This window comes from Numenius arquata, chromosome 12 (genome assembly GCF_964106895.1).
Source record: "Numenius arquata chromosome 12, bNumArq3.hap1.1, whole genome shotgun sequence".
Taxonomy (NCBI): Eukaryota; Metazoa; Chordata; class Aves; order Charadriiformes; family Scolopacidae; genus Numenius; species Numenius arquata.
The window spans coordinates 22995563-23020175 of NC_133587.1; the positions used below are offsets into that span (position 1 = coordinate 22995563).

A 24613-nucleotide genomic window follows, 5' to 3' on the forward strand; every position below is an offset into this window, starting at 1 on the left:
CCATGAAGCAGAACACTCACAGGAAACCTTCTCCTGCTTACCTTAGGTGTAGAATAAACAAGGGAAAGGTACAATACCTTGAAGAGGAGCCTCATAGTTATTCCCATCCAAAATCTCCACAAAATCCGTTGTACAGTTTTGTCTGTTGTTTTCAATGTCAAAGTCAGTGAATGAGAGTGTGACATGGTTAACTGCCAACAGCAAAGAGAAAAAAATTAAAAAGAAGTTTGGCATTCATTTCACAGAGAAATAATTACATGTAAACAAATGTACCATCTTTTCTTTTGTCACCTGAAGACAATCAGTCCCCATAAAGCATAACACACAAAGTAGTTTATTCCCTGGTATGTGGAGTGAATTTGATGGAAAGGTCCTGGTAAATCTCTTCAGATTCCAGTACTTTCATGTACAACTGACATTAGAAATGTAGGGTTTCTCACATACACAGGAATTTAAATTTCTTAATATTTGAACAGCTTCATTATATACTGAAAATGTCAGCAAATACAACACAGAAAATTTATGCAAGTACAGAAACAAAACTTATTTCTACGCATCCATGACTTTCTGTCCCTTTGCGATCTATAGCATAGATTGGAACAAAATGTGAATTGACACTGCCCTGCTCCAGACTCAGAAAGAGCTGGTTCTTTCATCGTTTTGTAATGTTCCACATACATCAATTGGACTGGTTAAAGGATCATTAACTACACTCAGCTAAATTGTATGGGATTGGATTTTCCACATCCTTGGACTGCAGGCTATGTCCCGAAAAAGAGGATTTCTGATTCAGGGTATTTTTGCCTCTCGTATTTCTCTTGCTTGTCTGATGTGAACAAAGGAAGTCACAACTGGAAGAAGAGAGGCTGTCCTCAAGACCAGTTTGTGACAGTACTTACTCCTGGCCTCAGAGCTCCTAGGCACTTTCAACAGGTCAGAAAGTCTCACGATTTAGATGATAACTAAGTTTTCTCCCACATTGACCAAGCCTGAATTTGACACAAATATTTTGCTTCTCACTGGGCTACAACTAATTAGCTAGACTAAACTGAAATGACAGCCATGGACCTGGGCGCTGCATTCAGCAGGGTGCCACTGACCAACACTCAGTTGCACAGTCTGCCCCTTCGGCACTCTCTCGTGTCCTGTCTGGGCAATCAATTACCGCTATCAATGCAGGGCCTCAGGATACAAAGCAAAAAGGGAAAACACAGTGGGTGGCAAGAGCAGGAGACTTGTTGGCCTTCTCAGTAAAAGCAGAGCAGGAAGTCTGCTGTGGTTTGCCATTGGCTAAATCTATTCTACATGGCCATGCCCTGTAATGCTGTGTGACTGGCATCACGAAGCCATGGGTATCTGCCTGTAACCTGGGGTACGTGGTGGGCCTGGTGGGAAGTGGAGGAAGTCACTACATGCACAGGCTACTTCTTACACAGCATTTTTCTTGTCTCTCATATTGATGTAATTCAGGAAACAACAGTTACGTATCAGTTTTCCACCTGGATCCAGGAAAAGATTGTCTTTAAAAATAAATGTTGTGCAGGTGAGGAACAGCTTAAATGACATCATTTTCATGTATTTGTATAAGAGCCTATGCTAAAAAAAGTATTGCTTATCTCCTGATTTTTGTTTCGGTGTTTTCTTTCACAAATTGATTTCCGTTTAATAACTTAGCAAAATAAATTTATAAATGTGGTCGGAACATTCTATGATTTTAACAATCATGGCTAAATATCAGATGAGCAACTGAAGTTCAGTAGTTGCTATTAAAAATAAACACTTATTTTAAATGATGTTACCAGGATACTATTACTCAACTGTAAATAATTTTTAGGAATCGTATAGAATGTAAATGTAATATTGGGTATTAAAAGTAATACCCGTATCTGATGGAAAATATTTGGTGTTGATCATCAATCATAAATCTGATTTAAATTAGAACAGGACAACTGAGGGTGCATCTATGCACATAAGACCAGTTTATTTATTTTTTTATTATTTGTATTTGAAATTGAAATTTTATTATTTGAAACTTGAAATTGAAATTCCTGTGTACCTTTTCTCCTTATTTAATTAAAATCTCCTTTTTTTTTTTTAAATGTTAACAGCATAGATTTGATCTAACACAACTCTAGCTTGCAAAATCCAGATCAAAATAAGGTTGGCTAAATATGAGTGCTTGAACTGTATATAAACCCTTAGATTTTCTCACGGACCAATCCAAATTCACATAGTATTCAACACCTCATTTATAATTGCAACACTTGGGTCACAGTAAATCAGCTGAGCTGATAAAGTTATAAACTGTTTTCCTCAGTATGCACTAGATCTTTTGCAGTGAAATGCAATTTAGGACAGATTAAGAGAGCCACACCGTCTAACTACCAGGATGCAGAACTTCCTAGAGAAATAAAGGAGCAATTTTGTATTGTTATTACAGAAAGAAGATGAGGATGTTAGTCATCCCACCTAACTATAAAAGATGTTTTTACTTACATGGTTCCTGAGCCTGAATAATCCAGCTGCAGTTCTGATTGTTTGGGTATTTGGCAGGATACAGAGGAGAGGAAATTGCTGCCCCAACTGAATCTGACTCTATGGATCTTCCGCATGCTTTAGAATGAAACACATACACATACACACATAGATATTTATACATATAAGTCACAGATCTTAAATTCTGTAGTGAAAATGAATGCATAAAGTGTTACATGCTACATCAATGTGGAATGAGGATAAAATTCACAATAGTAATTTATCAGAAAAAGAGCCTTAAGGACTAGCTCCCAGCACCAGGTGTACTTTCTTGATCTGGTTCCATAGGCCATACTACACCTGGCTGACCATCTGAGAGAAGTCAGAGTGACTTGGGAACAGATCTCATCTTTTATCAGCGCCTCAGAGCCCAGAAGAGCAACACTGGGGCAAAAATAACTTGGTTTCAGAGTAGTGCAATCATACACCCACTTCTCTGACTATTTGCTTGTGCTGGCAACTAGGAAGGAAAAAAATCCTAAGAAACTCTCCATAACCTTCCAATGCCCAAAGATGGCATCACATTGCATTGGCCTGATCCTCTTTTGAGCAGCATCAACAAAAATTGATGGTTTCCTTTTTAATGAAAAATGACACCAGCTGGGCGGCATCAACAAAAATCACACTGCAATTGTGTGAAATGTTGCACACATGCAAGAGCTTGGCTGATTGCATAACTTTGGCTAACAGCGCTCAATGATGCCATTTCTAAGCATACCGACTCACCATAAAACCCCCAGATCCAAGTTTAACACACAGCTGCTTTAAACAGCAGGGTGGGGAATTAGGTACCAAAGACTGAGATTCGTTTATCATGCTGTGCTCCTTAAAACATCCAGCAGGAGATGGGACTCACAGGGTTTTCTCAGGAAGAGGGAAGCGGGATTGCCTCCATCCTCAATAACTGGGGTTCCTGAGATTTTTGCTGATGCAAATTCCTCCTTTTCTTTACAATTTTTCCCAATATTTTCAAAGAAAAAAAAAAAATCTGGGAAAAGTACTATTTTATAGTAAAAAGAATCCTAAGAAGAAAATGAGAGAAAGAGATTTTCTCTGCAAAAACTAAATGGCTATGTCTTGGGGAAAAAATGTTTCCAAGTTATTGAGAAAAAAAAAGAAAGAAAACCACCAACCATCAAATAGTGTGTAACTTCATGAAAAAGTCTGCCCAGCTGGTGTCATTTTTCATTAAAAAGGAAACCATGTAAAATACCAATTAGTCTTCCACAAATTGGGTAGTTGATGTTTGGCAGGGTTTGCAGGCCTGAATCCATGGACTTCCATCAACAGCACCGCACAGAATTATTTTGTAGCTTTTTGGATTCATGCACATGGATAGACATATAAAATGTTACTTTGTGACTAGGTCTGTGGAAACTGTCAGTTGCCCATTTTTCTCAGGACAGTTATGGGTAGCTAACCCTCTAGGGAGGAGGAATAAGAGGCAGCTGACGTGTGCTAGATGCTTTGCTATAAAAAGTACATTTTCTCCCCCTTCAAAGAATCTAAGATGATCCATAGCTTTTAAATTCTTTAATATATAAATTGGGAAAATTTCAGTCCTGTTAAAGATACACACTGGTATGCTGCGTGTGTAGAAACACTTCCTGTTATCAGCTGTGCTAAAAAGATTGTGTCTAATACAAACAAACTGGCGATTAGATAAATATGCATTAATGTAAGTGACAAAATTACCTTCAGTAAAGTGAGCACTGAAGCCCCGGTGCTGGATGCTTGTATCAGAGCGCAGTCGGATGTACATCAGATTCGTGGAGGAAGTGATGGGAGGAGGCTGCTGTGTTCCACAGAGTTTCCTGAGAAGTGGTGCTTCATTGCTACCACCATCAAATATCTGTTAATGAAAAGATCAAATGAAGTATTTGGTTGCAATAGGATTATTGAGAAGACTTTTATTTCATTCAGCCTCTTATGTTTAGTACATTTCGATCTTGATATGTCCCTGGTATGGGCACTGCAAACAAACTATGCAAGGCCTATCTTAATTCTGTGGTCATTTCAAAAAAAACGCATGTATTTCAGGCTGAAGCTACTGTAACCTTTATAACACAAATGCCAATAACCATCTTCCTCTGTGTGTATCTGGTACGGAAGCAAATTTCCTTTAACAATCCAGATATTCCCATGCATTTGTTGTTTTCTCTTAATGGCTAACATGAGTCCCCTTGTAGTTTTTATTCAGTTAAACCCTACATCTTATCTCAGTAAAGACTTCTCAATCGGCCCTAACCTGCAACTAGTGCACCAGTGGGAACTATGACTGTAGCATCAAGGATCAGAGTGCGTTTATCTGTGCTTTCTAATAGCTTTAGAGTGCTGAATTACACAGATATACATGAAGTGTTATTTAAGCAGAGGGGAAAGAAGAGCGAAAAAAAAAAGCGAGGAAGAAAGCAAAGATGGTTTTACAAAACTTAACTTTTAATTTCACCACAAATGCCTGCCTTCTCTTTTTTCCCCCTTACAGCTGATAATTTTGTTTCCTTCCTCTCTGTGTCACAATCAGAGAGAAGGACAGTGAAGTTAAAACCAATGAGTTTCTAGCTCAAGTGACATAAAAATTATAGAAAGAGAATGTATGGGAAAGGGAAAAATGGCCAGTCTCCAGTGTCCCACTAATCTTTCCTACTGCTGCAGCAGACGTGACTTGTTGCTGCTGTGTTTGGAGCCATGGGCCACTCTCAGAGCCCTTGTGCCTGGTTTCAGAAGTGATGAGTGCAGTTGCATGACCCACAGAGGAAGAGCCTTTGAGCTACTGGGCAGCAGCAAGAGTTGAATTCAGTTCCTGTTTCAGCATTAACATCTTGCATTACCATAGGCACGTCACTGAATATAACCTGTGACTCAGCTTCCTGTAGCAAAATGGAGAAATATATGGAGAAAAATATGGATAGGAGGACTGGAAGATATTCTGGTGCTAGAATGTTAAAAGCTATATAAAACCCCACTTTGAGCAAAATAATGCCATTGCGTTAGAATAAATGTATTTCTTATTACAATTGTCTTGCTTTACTTCAAAATATCTCAAATTCCATCCTCTGTGCAACGCAGCACCAATGAATTAAAAATTTCTGACTTGGCTGTACAACACAATGCAATGTTTCTGCCTCCAGTATTCAAAGGCCGTTGAGCGTATTAGTAAAAAAAAATATATAAAAACAGTAGCTGAGAGAAAGCTGACCTGTCTCAAATAAACCTTGGATCTGAGAAACAAAGGACAAAACACCTGCTTAATCCACTGGCATACCCTACATAGCCAATGTTGTATTCATGAATTAAGCATTTCTCCTTGGGCACATAACCCTAGCTAGCTCTGTGGGACCTTGGAACAGAGTATTAAGTGTACTGCCATGTCTGCCAAAATGAGTACCTGTAAAGAGACCCAAAATATCCAGCCATTCAACCTTTTCTTCTCTCTTGGCATCCTGCCACAATCAGCCCTTTAATACACAGTTTGTAGTGTTTATTCTTCCTCCGCACTTATATTCTGCATATAAATCAGACTGCCTGGAGTTAAAAACCACAAACCATGGAATTTGAAAAAAAGAATGACTAACAAAATAACTCTTAGGAATTAAGGTACTGGCTTTCCCTAGACAGTAGTGGGAGGATCTTATCTGAATGCTAGAACTGAGAATAAGCATTGCATTGACAGGGCGTAGAGAGAGGGCCTGACTACAGTTCTCATAAACTGCTGGCTTTGGTGGATCTGTGCCACTCTGCGCAGCTGAGGATCTGACCACTGACACATGGACTGTTGTGAGGCTCTAGTAGTTGAGCTTTCTTACTCAGGAAGATATTAAGGATGAGTAACGTAAGAGACTAAGCAGGCATTTCATTCCAAGATCTTTCTGGAATAAAGAAGTCTTTCTGTGGTAATACTGGGAGAAGAGCATGAAGTCAGAGGAATGTTTTCTAAATCAAGTGTATTTGCTGTTTCTGGGCAGCTTGCTTGAAGCTCTTGTCTCCGGTTTCAGAAACCCAGAAATGATTCCTGGCCCTTACACCTACTAAAAATCTGATTAAAGCATAAGCATAAGTATTAGTGAGATACAGCAGCAATTCTTAGGGGTTATGGCAGCTACAAGTTAAGCAGGAACAGTAACACATGGATATTGTAGGGCTGCATCATTTTTGTTCACCTGCTATTTATTAACTTAAACTATTTTATAGGGAGGATTTCAGTTCTTGAATCTAGATCAGAAACCACAATATTCACACACTAGTTCAGGAAAGAGTTGTGTCTCTCTGCAGCGTCTTAAAGTTATTTTGAAAACATCTGAGAAATGCATTTCTGTGACTGCATGAGTAAAGGAAAACGATGCATCTGTGTACTTAAAAGTCAAGTCTTCATTTGCACTGTGCATAGCAGCAATTTGCTCGTCTTCCCCTTCCACTATGAACATAACTGTGTGACTCATTGCCTTCTTGATCAATTGTGTCCTGCATTAAAAGCACATGACAAAAGGAAGATATCTTTTTATCTTCTGAGCTGTAAAAACTCTACATATTTCTATCTGTCCTCTCTTAGAAGATCCTCTCTCCCAGCACCCGAAATAAATAAAGTCCTACCTCCTCTCTAGCTCCCAAAGGCTTACATTTCTACATTTCTGTGTACTACTTGTTATATTGTAACAGGAAAGAAAAATAACATTTACTTAATCAAAGCCACTTAGAACAAAATACTTCTCCCTCCCCTTTTCAATGCCTTGTGCTACAAGCACTGCCTTCCGAGCCACATCCTCTTCAAATCTCCAAATACTTGAAACTTGCTAACCTGCACTCCTGGTGTAGCGCCAGATACAATACTGGCTAAGCACATGGACAAAGAATACAGGAATTAGTGAATTCACTATTTATTTCCCTCTATTTTCCTTCAAAGAAACAAATTTGTTTGCTGTAAGACACAGTGTCCAGATAGAAATAGGCTGATACGCAAAGAGAAATGAAAAATTTATTCTTTACGTATGGTGAGAGTAACAGCAAAAAGTCTTCTCAAAGATCTTATGCTTTCTACAGAATATAACCAAGTTATATTTGAGATCAGAAGAAGTAAAGGCTATGTACATCCTCATTTAGCAGATGAAATGTTCATCTGTTCTGAGAACAGGTAAGTTACAGAACGGAGGCACAGAAACTGAGTAATCAACTGCATTTTGGCAGCTAAGTGACTGAAGAATGTGCGTTTTGGTGGCCTGGGCTGCTCTCTGTGCACTGCATCCATTGACTCTAGAGGGAGCTCAGAGCAGTTACACCGTGAGTTACCGTTATGGGCTTAGAACCCATTTGGCTGAACATAGATATGTGCTCAGATTCACATGTGAAATCAGTGAATAGAATTTAAAAAGGCACTGGGCTTTTTGGAGTTGCAGCATAGCCAAGAAGCAGTAGAAATGAGTGTTTTCCCTCCCTCCATTTTGCCCACATAACAAATTTGCAATGGAAAACATTACAGGAAAAAAAATCCAACACATTTGCATGTGTTCCCCATAGAAAAGAATTTACGGTAGAAATATTTAAAAAACAAACAAAAAAAATCTTGAGTCATAGTGCAGGGACGAATGGCTGGTTCTAGAAGGGGAACGATGAAGGAAAATGATGAAGGAATGATGAAGGAAAAAAACCTCAAGGGTGGAGGGGGAGCCTCAAGAGAACTCACAGAGCAAATAAAATCCATAAAGATAAGTAAAAATTTAAGAAATAGAAAAGGGTGGAACCACTGTGTTACTCATACACAGTAGTTGTTTCTATATTAGAGAGGGAAAAACAACCCACCAGCTTCCTTAGCTGTCCATATTTTCCATTTTACTCAGCTTTTGGAATGCAATTCCTAAACCGTTCACAGTCAGACATCTACTTATATATTTCCAGGCGCTCTCTCTCCCCTCACCCTGTTCTATTACCATGTGAGGCATATAGCAAGCCTTGGAATGAGATGAACACAAATCACATCCAGGTGTTGGTAACAAGCGATTTTCTGTTTATTGACACACCAGGAAGAGAAAGAAACCCCATCCATTCCTTTCTTGCCCTGCTACTCTCTTTACATTAGAACTGAAAAGCTCTTCTCTACCTCATAGACCAGAGCCTCAGAGCCCTTCGTTATCTCTTGGCTTCAAATCAGCATTCTCCCTCATCCATTTTCAAACCACCCTCTCCTTGGTGAGCAGTGACTGATGCCTGCATTAAATTTAAATCTCCCTCCCTGCTCACATTGCTGCTTCAGTTGTGGTTGCACAGCTGGGGCGGGTGGGCAACTTCCTCCTCCACCACTCCCAAAAACCCAAAAAGCAGAAGCAAACAACAGAAACTCATCTGGCAATAGAGGAAAAGGAGTGTCACCGCACTGCAATGGTCTGCAAACTCTGTTCATGCAATGATCTCTGCCACAGCCTTCTCCTCTGCCAGCTGAAGAACCGGTGCCTTTCCATGACTAAAACCCCAGTGCCCAAATCTGGCCGGTAAAGGTGATGGGAGTTGTGCCTGTAACTGCAAGGAGCTCATGGAGCTGAGTAATCTACAAAGCGTTTAGATATGTACATACATCCGTTGGCATCAGGTTTAAAAGAGAAACTTGTATATCAGGTCTTTTCAGAATTTAGCCCTTAATTTGTGAATATTTTTTTGCCTTTTTTTTTTCTTACCAGTACTTCTGTTTCAGATGGCCCGAGTTTCTGTCAGGCAATCTCATTTTCTACTCCTGTGTGATATCACAGAAGCCTTGGAAAATTTTCCAAGAGATTTTCCCTTTCAGTGATTCCCCTGTTGTAGTTTTAAATAAAAAGATATAACCATATTTCCCTATGCTTCAGAACGAGAAAAAAAAATTAACAGTCGCTGTACAAAGACATTTTGTGGCCAAATGAAATGTTCAGTTCTGCTCAGCGAAAGGGGGACATGTTTTCTTTTTTTCTGGTTCAGTACAAAAAAGGTCTACGAGGCAATGCTGTTAAAACTGATGCTGTTTTCAAAAGAGTCTCTGCTCCTGCCAAATTAAGTTCTCTGTGAATGACAGTTTATCAAGGAGAGAAAAGCTGAATTTGGGGCTACAGCCGCTGTACTTTATCTGGCTGGTACGGATCACACATGCCTTTGTGCTGAGTGAAGTGCAACCTGACATCAGAGGTCAGGATTTCATGTCCCTGTTCCCAAAAGGCCCAGTGGAGACGTGGAGCGTTCTTCGTTGTCATGCACTGATTGAGCAGCAACTTGCATTTCTGTGACATCAACAAAAGTTCACAAACAAACGGCAGTGTGAAGCTTTTAAGGGAGCAGCAGCTCTAATGAAGCAATTAGACAGAGAGCTGAGGAGCACCTGAACACACAGTGCATGCATAAAGAAAACTGGCCAGTCAGAATTCCTTCTGGATGTAGACCTCAGTCTCTCCTGAGTTTGTAACAGAGTGTGGGTGATCTATTCTATATGTAGGCAGCCCATCCTATGGCTTGCAGTAAGCTGTGGCAAATGGCGCTATAAATGGTCAAGGGTGTCATAATAACAGCCATCTATGTATGAGGTTATTCCTGCAGTCCTAACTGCAACTCACACCACCAAAAGGAAAAGTGTGGTGCCAGGATGCAGCATGCAGTGCTTGCAGGAAAAGATCCTTCCGGATATAAGCGGGAACCTGGAAGAATGCAGGAATACATTTGTGAAGCCTGTTTCGTTGGTGAAGCAAAGGGAACTAGACCATAACTATTTAGCTGTAAATTGAAGCCTTAGTTCATCAGTGAATAAATACGACTATGCAACTACCAGTCTGAAACCAACTGCAGCCTAGGTTGCACAGTAAGCTTCCTCTTTTGCAAGCATTTCATCAGACCCAATAAGGAAATTTTTGAAATTTCTATTGTTACTTACTGCAACATTGTCATAGTTACACGAGTGGTGATTTTCAACGTCAAAATCCGTGAAGTTCAATAGGACTCTGTGGCTGTAGTCAACTTGGATAACCCAAGAACAATCTGTGTTGTTATTATAAGGCTGAGGATAGTTTGGAGAATGGATTTCCCCACTGGTAGCTTGGAAAATACCACCACAGCCTGAAAAAGACATAATCAGTTTTAATCAGAAGCTCTTTAACACTCAGTGAGATTCCACCTCTATTTTTAAACTAAGGGAAGAAAACCTCTATCTTTATATTTTCTATATTAAACTTTTGTAAGATGAATACTCCAACTGTTGAAGTGTCCTGTCCGCAACAGAAATCAGTGGAAACTACTATCAGAAAAGTATAACATTATCATTATTGGTGAATATACAATCCTTGCGATGTTTCTTTCTAGACCCAGGCTGGTAGTAGCTGTTGTAAAGGCTGAAGCGTTAGTACTGGTATTCCTCTATCCTAGGTATTGTAAAAGCAACCAAAAATATCGTTCATATGAATGCTGCAGAGTTAGCATACTGAGAAAGCAGCAACTAGACCCAACTCAGCACAGGGGTGAGAAAACCATTTCTGAAAATATCAAGACTGCTAGGAGCTCTACCTTCCCCACGAACAGCACAACAATTGCAAGCCTCAAGTTTCTACTTGCAGCTGAGGGCTTCCTGAGGACTCCACCGTAAGGTATTTCTGACCAGAAGATCTCCAGTGCTCAGGAATATCTAAATAGCCTGGAATGATGGATCCTGTGTGGGAAGTGCCAGGGCTTTCAATAGGACTAACACTAACAAATGGACTTTTATATGTTGTAAAGGGACAGAGGAGGGTGAGAAAAACACAGTGGAAATGCTGTAGATGGAGGCAGCCCACTGCAAGGATAAAAACTATACTGTTATTGCATTCGGGTGACCAGGTATCTTAGAGGCTAGAGGGGGGTTGGATTACAACAGGCAAGATGCTGTAAAGGAATGAGAAAGCCTCAGGGGTCCTAAGTAGAAAAAATAAACTGCCATCTCAAAAGGAGGTCAATTCAAAGGACTATTGTAAACTTCTTTTATTAAAAAAAAATCTGTGCCTTTCTCATAAAACTTAAGAAAATGGATAAGTATAAACCTTGACAAACTAATGAATCAGTGTGCTTAATCAAGTAAAACTGCAAGAATTAAAATCTGCCTCTCCCCACTTTTCGTTGCAACTACTTTCCGATAATTGGCCTTTTCATAAGAACTCCCATGTAGAGACATGTGGTTGGGTCTTTTAAGCATGTCTCTTCTTTTACTGATTACCAGTAAGCTTTTGAACAAATAATCACATGGGGGATGGATGAACCTTTTAGAGTTCAAGTATTTACTAATCACTCCAAATATTTTTGGAGTCCGCTGAGTTCTCCAAGTTAAGCCACGTTCTCAGATATTTTTTCACTTTACAGTTTAAAACCCACAGCATCATTCAGCTAATGAAGGACCCTGTGTGGGTGAGCGGGTGGGGAGAACTGCTAGCATGCAAAAGTTCTTTTCTGATTACAGAGATGTCTTGATTTATTATGTGGAGAAGAAACTCCAGCAAGGTAGACTGTTACAAAATACATAAATAGGCCTAGATTTTAGCTAGTTAGACAATTTTTTCCTCCGTGTGTTTTTCAGCATCTCTTGGCGTTACCAAATCCAGCAACACCTAAATCCTCCTTCAGTTTTCTGTTCTGTGCTGTTTGACTGCTTCAAATGCTTGCATGGCTGATCCACCATGCAATTCCTGATTTCTTCCTGATATTAATCAGTATACTCACCACCCAGATTTTCTTGCCAGGAGGCATTAAAACCTTTCCCTGTCACTGCCGCGTCTGTCTTGAAACGGACAACGGCTGAATTGCCGGTAGTAGAGACTCGCAGTGGGTTCTGTGCTGATCTTGAAACACACAGCTGGGCTAGTCTAGGAGAGAGGAAATCGGGGCCACCGTAGACCTAGAAATGGAAGAAACACTGTCAATGTTTTCCAAAGAGACTGTCTGCCACACAGAATACATGAGAGCTGTTTAGCTAGGAGAAAAAAAAAATATCTGTAAGTATTGAAAGTGATTCCACATTTTGAAATGTAAGGTAGCTAATAGAGTCATTATCTCTGCAGATTTATTGGTATCTGAACCACCTGGCGCAAAGATGAAATTCTAGATGATTTCAAAACAGCCTTGCAATAAATAAGAATTTTGTGCTTTGGGGACTTTTTAAATTTGGGCTAGATTTCCTCGCTCTTTCTGATAAAACTAAAATCATTGCAATTTTATTGACTTCGATGGCAGAATCAACATCCCAACCATGGGATTTTGGTCAAGTAAACTACATTTTAATAATACTCTTCCGCAACAAGGATATATATCATACATATTTTTCACAGAAGACAGGTTTTGACTTTTAAGATTAATTATTTCCCACTCAGAGAGTGTGCTATTGTCTTTCAGCAACTGAACTAGCGATAGACAGATTCTCATTGTATCAGTGTACATTATGTATAAATCCTAAAACTAAACTAGAGAATGGCAAATTCTAACAACAAAGCCAGGGGATAGGAAGCCAAGGCAACAAATCCCACCAGGATTTTCCCACCAGTAGCATCTCAAATCTGCTCCAATATTTTATTAGTCTGGTAAACATCAAAAAGGTCAAAATAAGCAATCCATTAATCTCTCTCAGAAAGTGGCAGTACTTTAAGAACCAGCCTACTATATGGCCCTTTTGTCTCTGATCCCTTCTAGATGAGGGGAAACTCAATATTTTAATAAGCTCTGCCAGATACTTTTTAACCTCAGAAGGAGTCTGGGTTCTGTCCAAGCTAAATATCTGAGCAAGTCTTACAAATAGCTGGGCTAGTCCCACCACCTCCAGGGCCAACTATAGTGCATTGCTACATAATTTGATTGATCGTACGCTCACTAACTGCTCACCGTGTCTGACACTGCTTTGCTGCTAGAGGTATAAGGGAAAGATTTATTACTTTTTTCAAGTGGAAAAAATATTCAGTGACTCGAGGGTAATGTGAGACCTCAGAAGCTGAAGCTTGTATCCCCAGAAGAAAAAAGGAATTAATTTTTTTTTATAAACGTCATAGTCTGTTAGATGTTCAGAAAACTGTATTTTGTTTTAGTGGCTGATTACACAGGCTTAATAGCTTAAACATTTTAATTTTGACTGAGACAGCACTTTTTTGCATTCTGCAGGGAGGCTGCATGACTTGAATGGATAATGGTTCCTCTGTCCAATCAATCGTCTCAAGGCATTCAAGAGAAGTCAGAATGGATGAAATCACAGCTCAGATTAAGAATCTGTAATGAAGCAGTCACAGGCTGGGGAAGAAGCCTGTTTGTCCACTGGAAGCTCAGTGTCTTCAGAAAAATCTTACTGCTTGGCTGCTTGTGAGGCCCAAGGACAGCTGCATTTGTCAGAAGTCTGTTCAAAATGTGAGTTTTAAAATGTGTTTGTGGTGTACTGCCTGAGTCAGAGCCACAGCATGAGATCTAGCAGGAACACATGCTCTTAATCATCTAAACCAGCCTAGAGACGTTATGTGGCAGAGGAAACAGCACGAGTTTCTAATATGCATCTAATAAGCACCATGGACCAGCCTCTCACATCATCCCTGGTGCTCCCTAGGGCCATCTGCACACCACGGGCAAGGAGACCAAACCCAGCTCTGACATAAACCCTGCTGATTTCTGTGGTATTACCTCAGAAATGAACTTGGCCCAAGCTGCACACTTATAGTTGATCTGTTGGAAGAGAATTAAGGATGGGGAAGAACTATTGATCGAAATCTGAGGTTTGTGGGTCTCCTTTACATTGTTAACTGTTTGGCAACGGCCTTCTGCAGTTTCAAAATAAAAAGCACAGTCAAAGTCACGCTCTTTATAGTTAGGAGTGTATTTTCTTTTCTCCTTTATGCCAGTTCAATTAATCAGATGCTTTCACAAGGGCTGGAACAAAAACAAGTAAGAGCGTTTCCATGACAAAAAACAATAAAATGTCACTTTTGGCTACAAAGAGGAAAACCAATAGTTACCACATGAAAAAAGAAGAGGGAAAAGAGAATGGATGGAAAGAATGAATTCCAGGGTGTGGTTCACAAAGAGTCACAGGATGTCTGAGCTGCAAACAGACAAAAATAAAATTAAAAACATTTAATCTGATCAGACCACCTGATCCAGAGATAAAATGATGTTGGATGGCATAGCGGGGATGCAGGACACTGCCATAAAGCCCATGGTTTTAATCTGTTCTTATCATTTGCTTCTGCCCCGTTAGCTCCATTTATTGTTAACAGTCAGCATTCCAGAGTTATGAGCAACAGAAAGCTGTTTTTATGTGGTTGGTCACCCTCATGACACAGATTTTCTGGGAATAAAACTGATCCCTGTTCAGATATAGCTGCCAGCAAAGAGAGAGCCTGGCTTCGACAGAGAATTAAGAATTATAGTAATACTTGATGTTTCTTTATATTTAAATGAGAAGACCAGAACATCTAATAAAGACTTAGAAGTGCAATAGATTAATAGGGTTCCTTTCTTTTCAGCTCAGAGCTACACATTGCTGTGGCAGCATATATTTATAGTTTACAAAAATCTGGTCCGTGTTAAAGAGATGTCATAATTTAACAAAGCAGACACAGTCATTTTTCTCTATGTATGTATTTTCTATAAAAGCAATTTAAAAAATATTTGTAGCTCTGTCTTTGTGTCCAAAATGATGGCTTCTATTTCCATGAAACGTTTCTAGAAAACATCTTTAAGAACAATTCCTTCGTGAAAGGAGTGGAATCTGATGGGGAAGAGAGAAAGACAGAGCGCAACAGTGTCATGAAAGAAACAAGGAGGGGGATTAAAGGAGAATGTGTCAAACACTTGAGCACGCAAAAGCCAGAGGAAGAAATTTATTTTTACAGAACTATTATTGCACAGTCTTGATGAAACGTATGGCAGTACTGGGATACTGACAGGGAAGGGACAGCGTGTTTAGGAGGCACTGTCAAAGGAAAAGGGAAGGGAGGCAGTTGCTGCATTTTATAAGAACAAATATGCTTCAGAAAAATGTGCAAGGTAGAAATATTCAAGAAAGTATGGTATAAACATGAAGTTAGCAGCAAAGGTGCTGTGATGGGAAAGATCTCTTAGAATTTCCTTACAATTCTCTGCCAGGTTGAAGGGGTGAGGGTGTTTCTAAGCAAAAGCTAGATGCATCCAGGTGAGCAAGTTTTGTGATTACCGAGGAATTATTTCAGAGAGTAGAGAGAGTTAATGGGACAGGGAGGGACAGCAGGGTGCAGAGCTGTGTTGTCAACCTCAACAGACTTAGATTTCGTAGCTGTTTAATGGATTCTTCCAGGCAACAAAGGCATAACTGAAGCTTATAGTCAGATTAGCTTTAATCTAGTCATTTTAGGCACAAACAACAATGAAGCTGCAATACAACAGACTTCATCAATACCCAAACCAGCCAACAACAGGTGACCTACTCACAGGCACTGGTGTCAGCAATGTGACATGCAGTCATACTTGCCAACGCTATTGGTGGAGAATTCATGGAACAACTTCCTTACACTCAGATCCTACGGAAGTCCCAAAGCCAATAGGATACTCAAAGCACAGCGTCCATTTGGTCAAGACATCCATTTCATTGCTGAGCTAGGGAAGCCTGTTTCAGGGCCAGAGAGCTGGAGTTAAGTTATACATCTCTTCTACTCCTACAAATGCTGAGCAATCATCTATCTGGCAACTGTATATTTAGGACCTGCTTTGGGATGTGGGTTAAGTCTTCCAGCAATATTGCTGATGAGTGTGCACTAAGGACCACAGGCTGGAGAAATGAAAGCTACAAAGGTAAGAATAGGCAGCAGTATGTGTAGCTGCTGGACAGAAAGCTGTATAGCTGTACGCTGGTCACACAACACATTACCCAGGAGAAGAGGAGGAGAAAGGCCCCAGTTGAATGGTACAAGATCCCTTAATCAGTCTTTTGGGTTCACTACAAAGACATTCAAATGCCATCTATCTATTAACATCAAAAGACCCAACAACTGTACCTCCATTAGTGATCTCAAATGTCTCTAGTGAGAGCAAACTAAAAAGTCTATACTTCTAAAGAATTTCTTTCTGAAATTATTTCCTATCCCTTCTTCCTGCACTGGAGTTGTATTCAAATCTGCTAGCTGGGACTGGTCACATGGCCGCTTCCCAACATAAGCACAAAGACGTCATATATAACAGGACCATTCAGTCTTAGGGGTCTCTTAAACATCAGCAAACCCTTAGAGAGGTCCCTTTCCTTTTTGTTCCAACACCCTAAGCTGATTAGGACACTACTTCTTCTTTTATTCTTTTTTCTGAGTACAAAGATTTTTCATAGTTTTCAGCACTCAGGGTTATAAACCTCCCCACTTCCTTGGAAGGTCCTACACAAGGTCTCACTTTAGTTATCCCCCCAGTGATTCATTATCTTCCTTTACACCAGGAAATTTTACCTCCATGGTACAGTACACTTAGTTCTTTGTAAAAGATGGACTTTTTAAGACTGAGGCTTTCAAAGCGGTTTTGTCTCTTGCTAGAAAGTGTACAGCGCCCAGCATCATAATTAATGTATACAGACACTAAAGGCATAAAAGCAAAAAATAATAAGAGCATTGTGGCTTCTGTGACAACATCTATGGAACGTAACTGTAAGCACAGGAGAAATAGGAAACTGCAGTAGAATTGTTTGCTCTTCTCCTGCAGTTCTTGGGATTATCTGATCCAGACAGAAAAGCATGTGATTTATGTATTTTTGAGGAGTAAATTTAATGCCCTTACCTCCAAAACATCGGAGTTGCAGTTTGGGTGATATTCAATGTTGAATTCCTGAATGGTGAGTTGAATGCTGCTACCAGGTGCTGTGTGAATGTACCAGATGCATTCCCGGTTGTTTGGGTATCTGTTGGGGTAGCCAGGGCTGTGAAATGAACCAGAAGGGCCAGAGAGTTCTCCTCCACAACCTGACAAGACAGCAAAGCAGCCCATCAGTGAGGGGCTCTGGAAAAGCTCACCAACAGCTCTGCAACGAGGACAGGCATTAGCACTCATTTCATGCACATATACTGTTTTTTGAGGGTCTGCTCTATCACAGGGAGCCGAGGTCTAGCAGGGAAGAGAAACTCGGGAACTGCAGGCTGGACCTGCTGACACTGCCTGTGCAGTAAGAACTTCACCTCCTGTCTTGGCATTTTTCTTACTGTACCTCAGCATCTGCTTTGACAGTTGAAGAAACTGAGAGACAGAGCAAAAAAACAAAAAAAAAAAGAAAATATTTTTGTATCGGCCTCTAACTTTGAACAGTTCTGGAAAACTGAATCAGATCCATCCTCAGCTGTAACTGATCTCAACTAATACACAAACTACATTATCACGGGGAGGGCTTCCTATTGTTGGGGAGGGCTTCCTATTGTTGTAAAAATACCATTTCCCACAGCTTTAGAAATCATAAAATCAAAGACAATGCAATTTCCCTCAGCCCATTGAGCATGATTACAAGCTGCCAAGTCACAGTGGATAAACTGGCTTTCTGACACTTGGTGAGTTTAATGTTCTTTTTTATTGAATTGTAGCTGTGCAATTGTAACACACGTCATGTTTGAAAAGTCATGTATTTTCTTTTCAGATAAGAAATTATTGTCTTAACCTTACTCCCCAGCCCATGGGGTGATAAAGTTCTCACATATTATGAGCTAGATTTAAAAAAAAAAAAACAAACAAAAAAAGAAAGAAGATGCCAAACAATGGATGAAACGCAGGCCCTGATTTGACTGCACAAAGCAGCTGAACACCCAAACTGCAGTTTTATCATTGCTTTATGGAGACATGTCAACCGCTGTGCTTGTCTCCTTTTGTTGAGTTCCCTGGATGATGCTCTCCCTCACCCAGTCCCCAGGTGCAGGTGCCAGCAGGGTGCGAAGGACAACCACCCTACCTTTTAGTTATAGGAGGTACTTTACATAATAGAAAGAAATAAACTGCTCCTCTGACCTGCTCAACTAATCCACACAGATATGTAAAACTCCCCTAATCTCTATTAAGTCTATGCAAAATTTGCAACTTGAACAAGGTATCTTTTGCTCTGCTTAATGCTTTTTTTTTTTTCTACAGGAAGCTATAAATCAAGATCTTCAATTAAATGCAAACACTTTCCTCAACACCTACTGTGACAAACTTGTGGTTATTGAAGGGTGGCTGCTAAGCCCCAGAAACATTTGCCATCATCTCTACCATGGGGTCTTTCAGCTTCTCACTGGAAACTTGAGTTTGGCTTTGCTACAGTTGACTCTAGGATTTCCAGGACTGCAAAATACAAGTCTATGAGAGGAAAGAGCAGCAGGTCTGAAAGAGAGCAAAGAAAGAAGCAGCTATTTCCAACTAAAAAAGAACCATCTAAATGCAGATGTGAGGAAGACTGCAGCCATGCCAGCAGTGTAACACAGATCTCTGTTAGTCCACCACCCAGTACTCAATGGAAAACAACCTTTTAAACACAAGAATTCCCACTATTGTACAATAGTTAGCTATAACCCAGGGAAGCCTTTAGGTAACTGAGGTGAAGTGGCAAGGGCTTCCATCTCCCTTTTTCCCCACCTTGCTGCACAAGATGCTCCATAACCCTGAGGTGGTTTGCCCTGCAGCCACAAAGCAGCATTGTCAAACTACCGAATGTTTCGATCAAGGAGTAAAAGATGCTTTTAAAGTGTATTTGAAACCAATCCTGCCTTCAGTTCCTCTGGAGAGAAACAGGAAAAGACAGTGCACTTACTTCCCCTAGGGCTGCCAGCACCAGAGGGTGGATGTTAAGCCCCTGAAACTTTGACATCCATGAACATTTGAGCAGAGAGACAGGGAGGAAGAAAGCATCAGTGTAACCCACCATCCCATACTTTTATTTTTTTTCCCAGTGCCATCAGAAGATAGACTAATTTTCCTCAAAGGAAACCAGGTCATTGGGTTTTTACAACAGGAGAAAAAAAGGTGTGTGCAGGAGGGGGAGCCCTACAGCTGAACCCGCAGGGTGAGTTACTCTCTTTTCCATCAGCAGCAGGAATGACACGGCCGCTGAGGACAGACTTCAGGAGGGGAAAGCCGCCTCTTGGGAGCCAGCTTGGGAAACAGAAAAGATTTCTCAACAAACAGACTTGATGGCTCGGCTCTTGAGGGGGTGGGAACGGGGAGACAGGGGAGTTTCAGCAGGCGAGAACAAAGCCAACTGCTATTTATCTCAGCCTGAAGAAAGCTGGGAACATTTTAAAACTAAACAGGCAGTTATGACTCAGCTTCTCCTACTAAGAGTTTCCTGATAGCCACAAAGACATGTTTTTTTATTTAAACCCGAAATGGCTCAGATGAGTGGAAAGCTTGTGTGCTGTGCTTTGAGGCACAGACCTTTCTCTCTCTGCAGCCCTTGCAGGTAGCATTCAGATTACTCACGCTCCATCTCCAGAGTGGCTTATATTTTTTCTGAGCTCAATGGATATTCTCTGGATGAGGTGTGTGAAGCCCAGGAATAAAAACGTCAAACTGTGGCTAATGTACCATTTCTTTTCTTCCAACTACAAATATTCCCAGAAAAGGCTTTTTGTTAAAAGAGAAGTGATTCTTCTTAAGTGCTCCAGTAAAACAGAGGTAAAGTTCAGATCTCTATGGTTCATGTCTTATAATGAATGTGCTGAACTCATGTTACCAATCCTTTATTAACTGTTTGCAAACAGATAGGAAATGTCTTGAGTTTCTGCCTAAGTATTCCCTGACTAGTAGCTGAAAAAAAGGACTCACTGATATTTGCAAATATGTGAACTTCACACCTGAACTATTTTGAGTGATGTGCATAAGCAAGCACAAACCTCAACATCGGAGCAGAAAAACATAATCTCTGAACTCCCTGGCAACTGGCAGAAAGCCTATATATTACATTTCTGCTCTTATGTGGATGAAGTATGAATCAGTTCTGTTGTGCTTTTTTGAAAATACAGATCCTAGCTGAGTTTAAAAAAATATTTACAGAAACACTTAGGAGATTAAAACAAATGTTCCTGCATTTAAATTCACTTGCTACATCTGTGGAACACTAAAATGAGGAAAACTCAAATAATGATAGAAAAACTTTTTTAAATGCTTAGAAACATTGTCTGTGAAAGATTTGCCCATCCTTGGAATTTAAAAATTAAAAATAAAAAGAAAATGCCTAGAAATACTGTTTCAAAATGAGAAGCAAACTTTGATTCACTAACTTTGCAGCTTATATTTCAGTTCCTGGAACACTATGGGTCCTTACTATTCACAAACTTTTTGTCTTGAACATTTTTAAAAGGTGGATTTAGAATTTCATCCCTGATTTATTCAGCGTCTGCCCCATTTTCATTAGCCACAAAATTCTTGTAGCATTATCCCTTTCTTTGACTGGATCACAGATACAAGCCGTCAAGGAAATCTAAACTGCAAGTATTTTTCGTACTATTTGTGTGTTACCTATTTAGACAGATTCCCTGCCTTAAGATGCTTATACTAGGCTTTGAAATCTGCCTTGGCAGACACTTAAAATAATCAGAAAAGATATCAAAGAAATTACATTCATTTGAATGGTGTTTAGGCTGAAGATGTAGATATAGATGAAGATGCATATTTATTTATATACATAGATGTATATATGTGAATATAGGTAGGGATTTTACATTTAAAAGGAAAACTTCAGGAGAAACGCTAGTGCTGTTTTTTTGAAACATGCATTTGTGTGTATCGTATCCTTTTCCTATTTTTTGAGCAAGCTAATTTAAGCTTGCTAAGTTAAGCTAAGTGTGATTTAACCTGGAATGTAATTTCCATACAATTTCCATACAAATAAATCCTGCCTTCTTTATTAAGATATTGGAATACAAAAAGTTCAAATGATGATGTAATCATCCAGCTAATTAAACTTCTATCGCTGGCATCACCATTAAATGAATACAAACCTTCTCCCAATGTTTACATTTGCCTGCAAATATCAGATTAGAGTTTGCTTCTATTCAAATAAATGGAATTTGTGCTGTTTATGGCAACAAAGTGAAGAAGTTATGATCTTTAGAGGTAAATAAAAATGTGGAAGCAGAACCTATAAATTGCGGCATGACTTCAGCTCTCACTGAAATCATAGTGAATAATCTGACACCATTCTCTTCCTAGTGAAATAGCTTTAAAAGTTTTTCTCAGCACAAAAATAGACAGTCTTGCTGTACGTGGACAGATATACAGACAGCTGCACTGTGGAAAAGTTTCTTGCAGCTGAACTCCATACGCTCAGTTTTTGCAGACCTCCTTGCAGTCATTCGGGAAACTTCAGCCCCACAGTTAAACTGACAAAAAAAAAGGGAGGGGAGGTACACTTTCAGTAGTGTAAAGGTCCTGGAATTCCCTTGAAAAATGCTTAAAACAACTACCTAACCTGGTGTTAGTTGCTAGGAAATCAGACAACAAACAGAAAAGTCAGGAAACATGTATTTGGTGTCTTTGCTTTTCTCTGGCTAAAATCTAAGCAGTCATTGAAGATTGTGCAAAGGATGATTTATAGATGTCTTTCCATATTACTGCCTTTCTGGTTAGCAGATGGTGTTCATTAACCAAAGAAGAATCCCTATTCTCATAAATAATTATAGCTGAATAGAGAAGTAGTAATCTGTGGAAACCTCTATTATTTGCAAGGTTTTCAGATTTATTCAGGGGTATGTTTTAGCCACATGCTAGAAAAATCCCTTCCATAAAGTTTAAAGTGAACTGTCACTGTTCCTGTAAAATCAGAGTTAGAGAAATGAAAGGATTCAGAGTTGTTCCATTTGTCGTGCTCATGGTGAAAAATTTCAGTCAACATTAACTGACTCTAGCTGCAAGGAGCATGAAGTATGAACATTTGCCTGTACTACACTAATACTTGCACGAAGTATAACTTGGATTTGATTCTGAAATCTTTTGCTCTCTTGAGTAGGTTCAGTTCACAGAATATTATCTGATGGACCAAGTGGGATATTCTGTGACGAGGGTTTATGCAAGAGAGTAAAAATTCAAGTGATAAACTGGTTTTTTCCCCCCCTTCTTTCTGATGTGTTAATCACTTCTGTAACTTTGATTATTATTGTTTTATCAGTCTCCTGAATTCTGGTATTTTCTTCAACATGTTCCAATCTGAAATCAGTAAGATGGATAATAAATAAAGATAGGCTACTGGGACCCAGAGACATGAAGGCAAATTTAGGCATTTAAACAGGAGCTGAATCCTCCAAGATACTGAATGGCCACAGTTCCCATATCAGCTGCCAGTCTTCAATATTTAAAAAAAAGAAACATTTTCTAGCTCTCAGACATTGATTGAATTGTTAAACAACAAGCATTTTAAAAAAATGTTAGCCCTTATTCTCACATATTAATTTGGGGGCTGGCGGAGGTCCAGCTTGCTGAAGAAACAGAAATGAATTAATCCTTAGCTCTCCCAGAGAACACATCTATGTTTGTAATAGCCAGACTGCAACACAAAAAGCCAGTTCTGAACACGGTAGCACCCACAACTCAAACCAACTGCTCAGAACTTCAAAAGATCAGACCTTGTGCATCTTTAGACTAAATGTGGCAGAAAGACACTGAAAAGGATTAGTCATTTTTGAAAGCTGGACAAATGGCAATTTGTCAAAGGCTGCACAAGAAATCAACAACAGAGCTATGATTCAGGCTTTGGAAATGTGGGGCTCAGCTCCCTCATGGACCTGCAATGCAATATTCTCTCCAGCAATCCGAACGGATGCCTGGCAAATGTCTGCGCTGAATGGCTTCTGCATTTTAATCTAATCTCTGATTCTGTTATGCTTCCCCGAAGAGCTAATAAACTATTTCACATTTTACCTGACACATATACTGAAAAACTCAGTCTTCAGTTACTGTATGCCTTTTAAGAGTTTTCATCTTCTGAATATACAGATCCAGAGTAATGAAAACTTCCCTTCTCATGAACCAAGGGGGCTTTCTCCACATCCTGTCCATCAGGCATGGTTTCTTAGGGAAATCCAACAGAAAGAAAATGATGGTGAAGGACAAGAGCAATACAATACTTTGGGGCTACATAATTCTTTTCTCAACAGTGTGCTTTGCTTCTTTTTTAAAGGGGGAATTAATGTTTCACTGAAAACAGAATGCCAGGTGCAAAATTTGAATATGCTGAGAAGAGCCAATTGAATTTATAAGCTTTTCTGACAATTAAGCAGCCTAATGAGTAAGCTTCCAATGAAATGCAGATGTATATATAAAGCAGTCAGCTTCTACATGCACATTGCTTAATAAGGTAAGTGACGGGTCTAGGAAATATGTGTCTCCTCAGATAGTGACAGCTGTCACTGGTGTAACTTTGCACTGAGAGACCTTTGCCCTTTTGGCCTCCTGATTTATTTTTTTTTTAAGGAAAGCAATTCAATTGGCATGCCATCTTTGCAACATCCAGACTGTTACCAAGAGTCTGTTCTTTCTCAAAGGGCCAATATATGCCCCAAAATGTATTTGCCTGTGTTAAGTTTCCTAATAAGCAGCAGAAGTGGAATGAGCACCTTGCAGATTCAAGCTTTCCTCTGGTGAATAAGTCTCTTGAGGCCTTGGCTGCAAAAGAAAACATTAGTGATTTACCTAAATCAAGTCTAAATCCAGCCTCATCAATGAGAGCCCCTTAGAAGAAAAGTGCCGTTTCAGAACCAAAACCACTTTTATTTGCAATTGTTTGCACTATAGCTTTCCATCCAAGTTAAAATTATATAGGACACTTTTAAGCATAAATAGCAGCATTCGCCTAAGATCAGTTACTAATTCTGTCTTTGGGAAAGCCTAAAGACTGGGTTTCCTTCAGCAACCCAGCAACTCGGCAACTGAAAAGCAGCGGCTCAGCAGCTGGAAAGATCAGATGCAAATGTTTTGAATCAAAACACTTAAAATTTGTGTTGTGTGTGGCAGCAGAGGCTCTTCACACCAGTTATCAATGAGGTAAGCTTTTTGCTTTTTGTGGTCACCTCATAACCATGAGCAAAGCTGCTGGAAAGCGTGTCTGAAATGAACTGTATCAGGCACGTGTTGGCAAATAAAAGTGCTGCTCTCTGTTATCACCAAAGCACGTGAATGT

The 24613-nt window shown here is 39.7% G+C and overlaps 1 protein-coding gene across 1 annotated transcript in view; it reads right to left on the reverse strand.

Moving 5' to 3' along the window:
• Window positions 1-24613, reverse strand: part of CUBN (cubilin) — a 148944-nt gene that overhangs the window by 62020 nt on the left and 62311 nt on the right. The window contains exons 29-34 of the mRNA XM_074156956.1: window positions 17266-17447; window positions 12223-12397; window positions 10415-10596; window positions 4231-4387; window positions 2497-2613; window positions 78-191 (exon numbers count right to left, since the gene is read on the reverse strand). Coding sequence (XP_074013057.1) covers window positions 78-191; window positions 2497-2613; window positions 4231-4387; window positions 10415-10596; window positions 12223-12397; window positions 17266-17447 — 927 coding nt within the window. The remainder of the gene's footprint in view (window positions 1-77; window positions 192-2496; window positions 2614-4230; window positions 4388-10414; window positions 10597-12222; window positions 12398-17265; window positions 17448-24613) is intronic.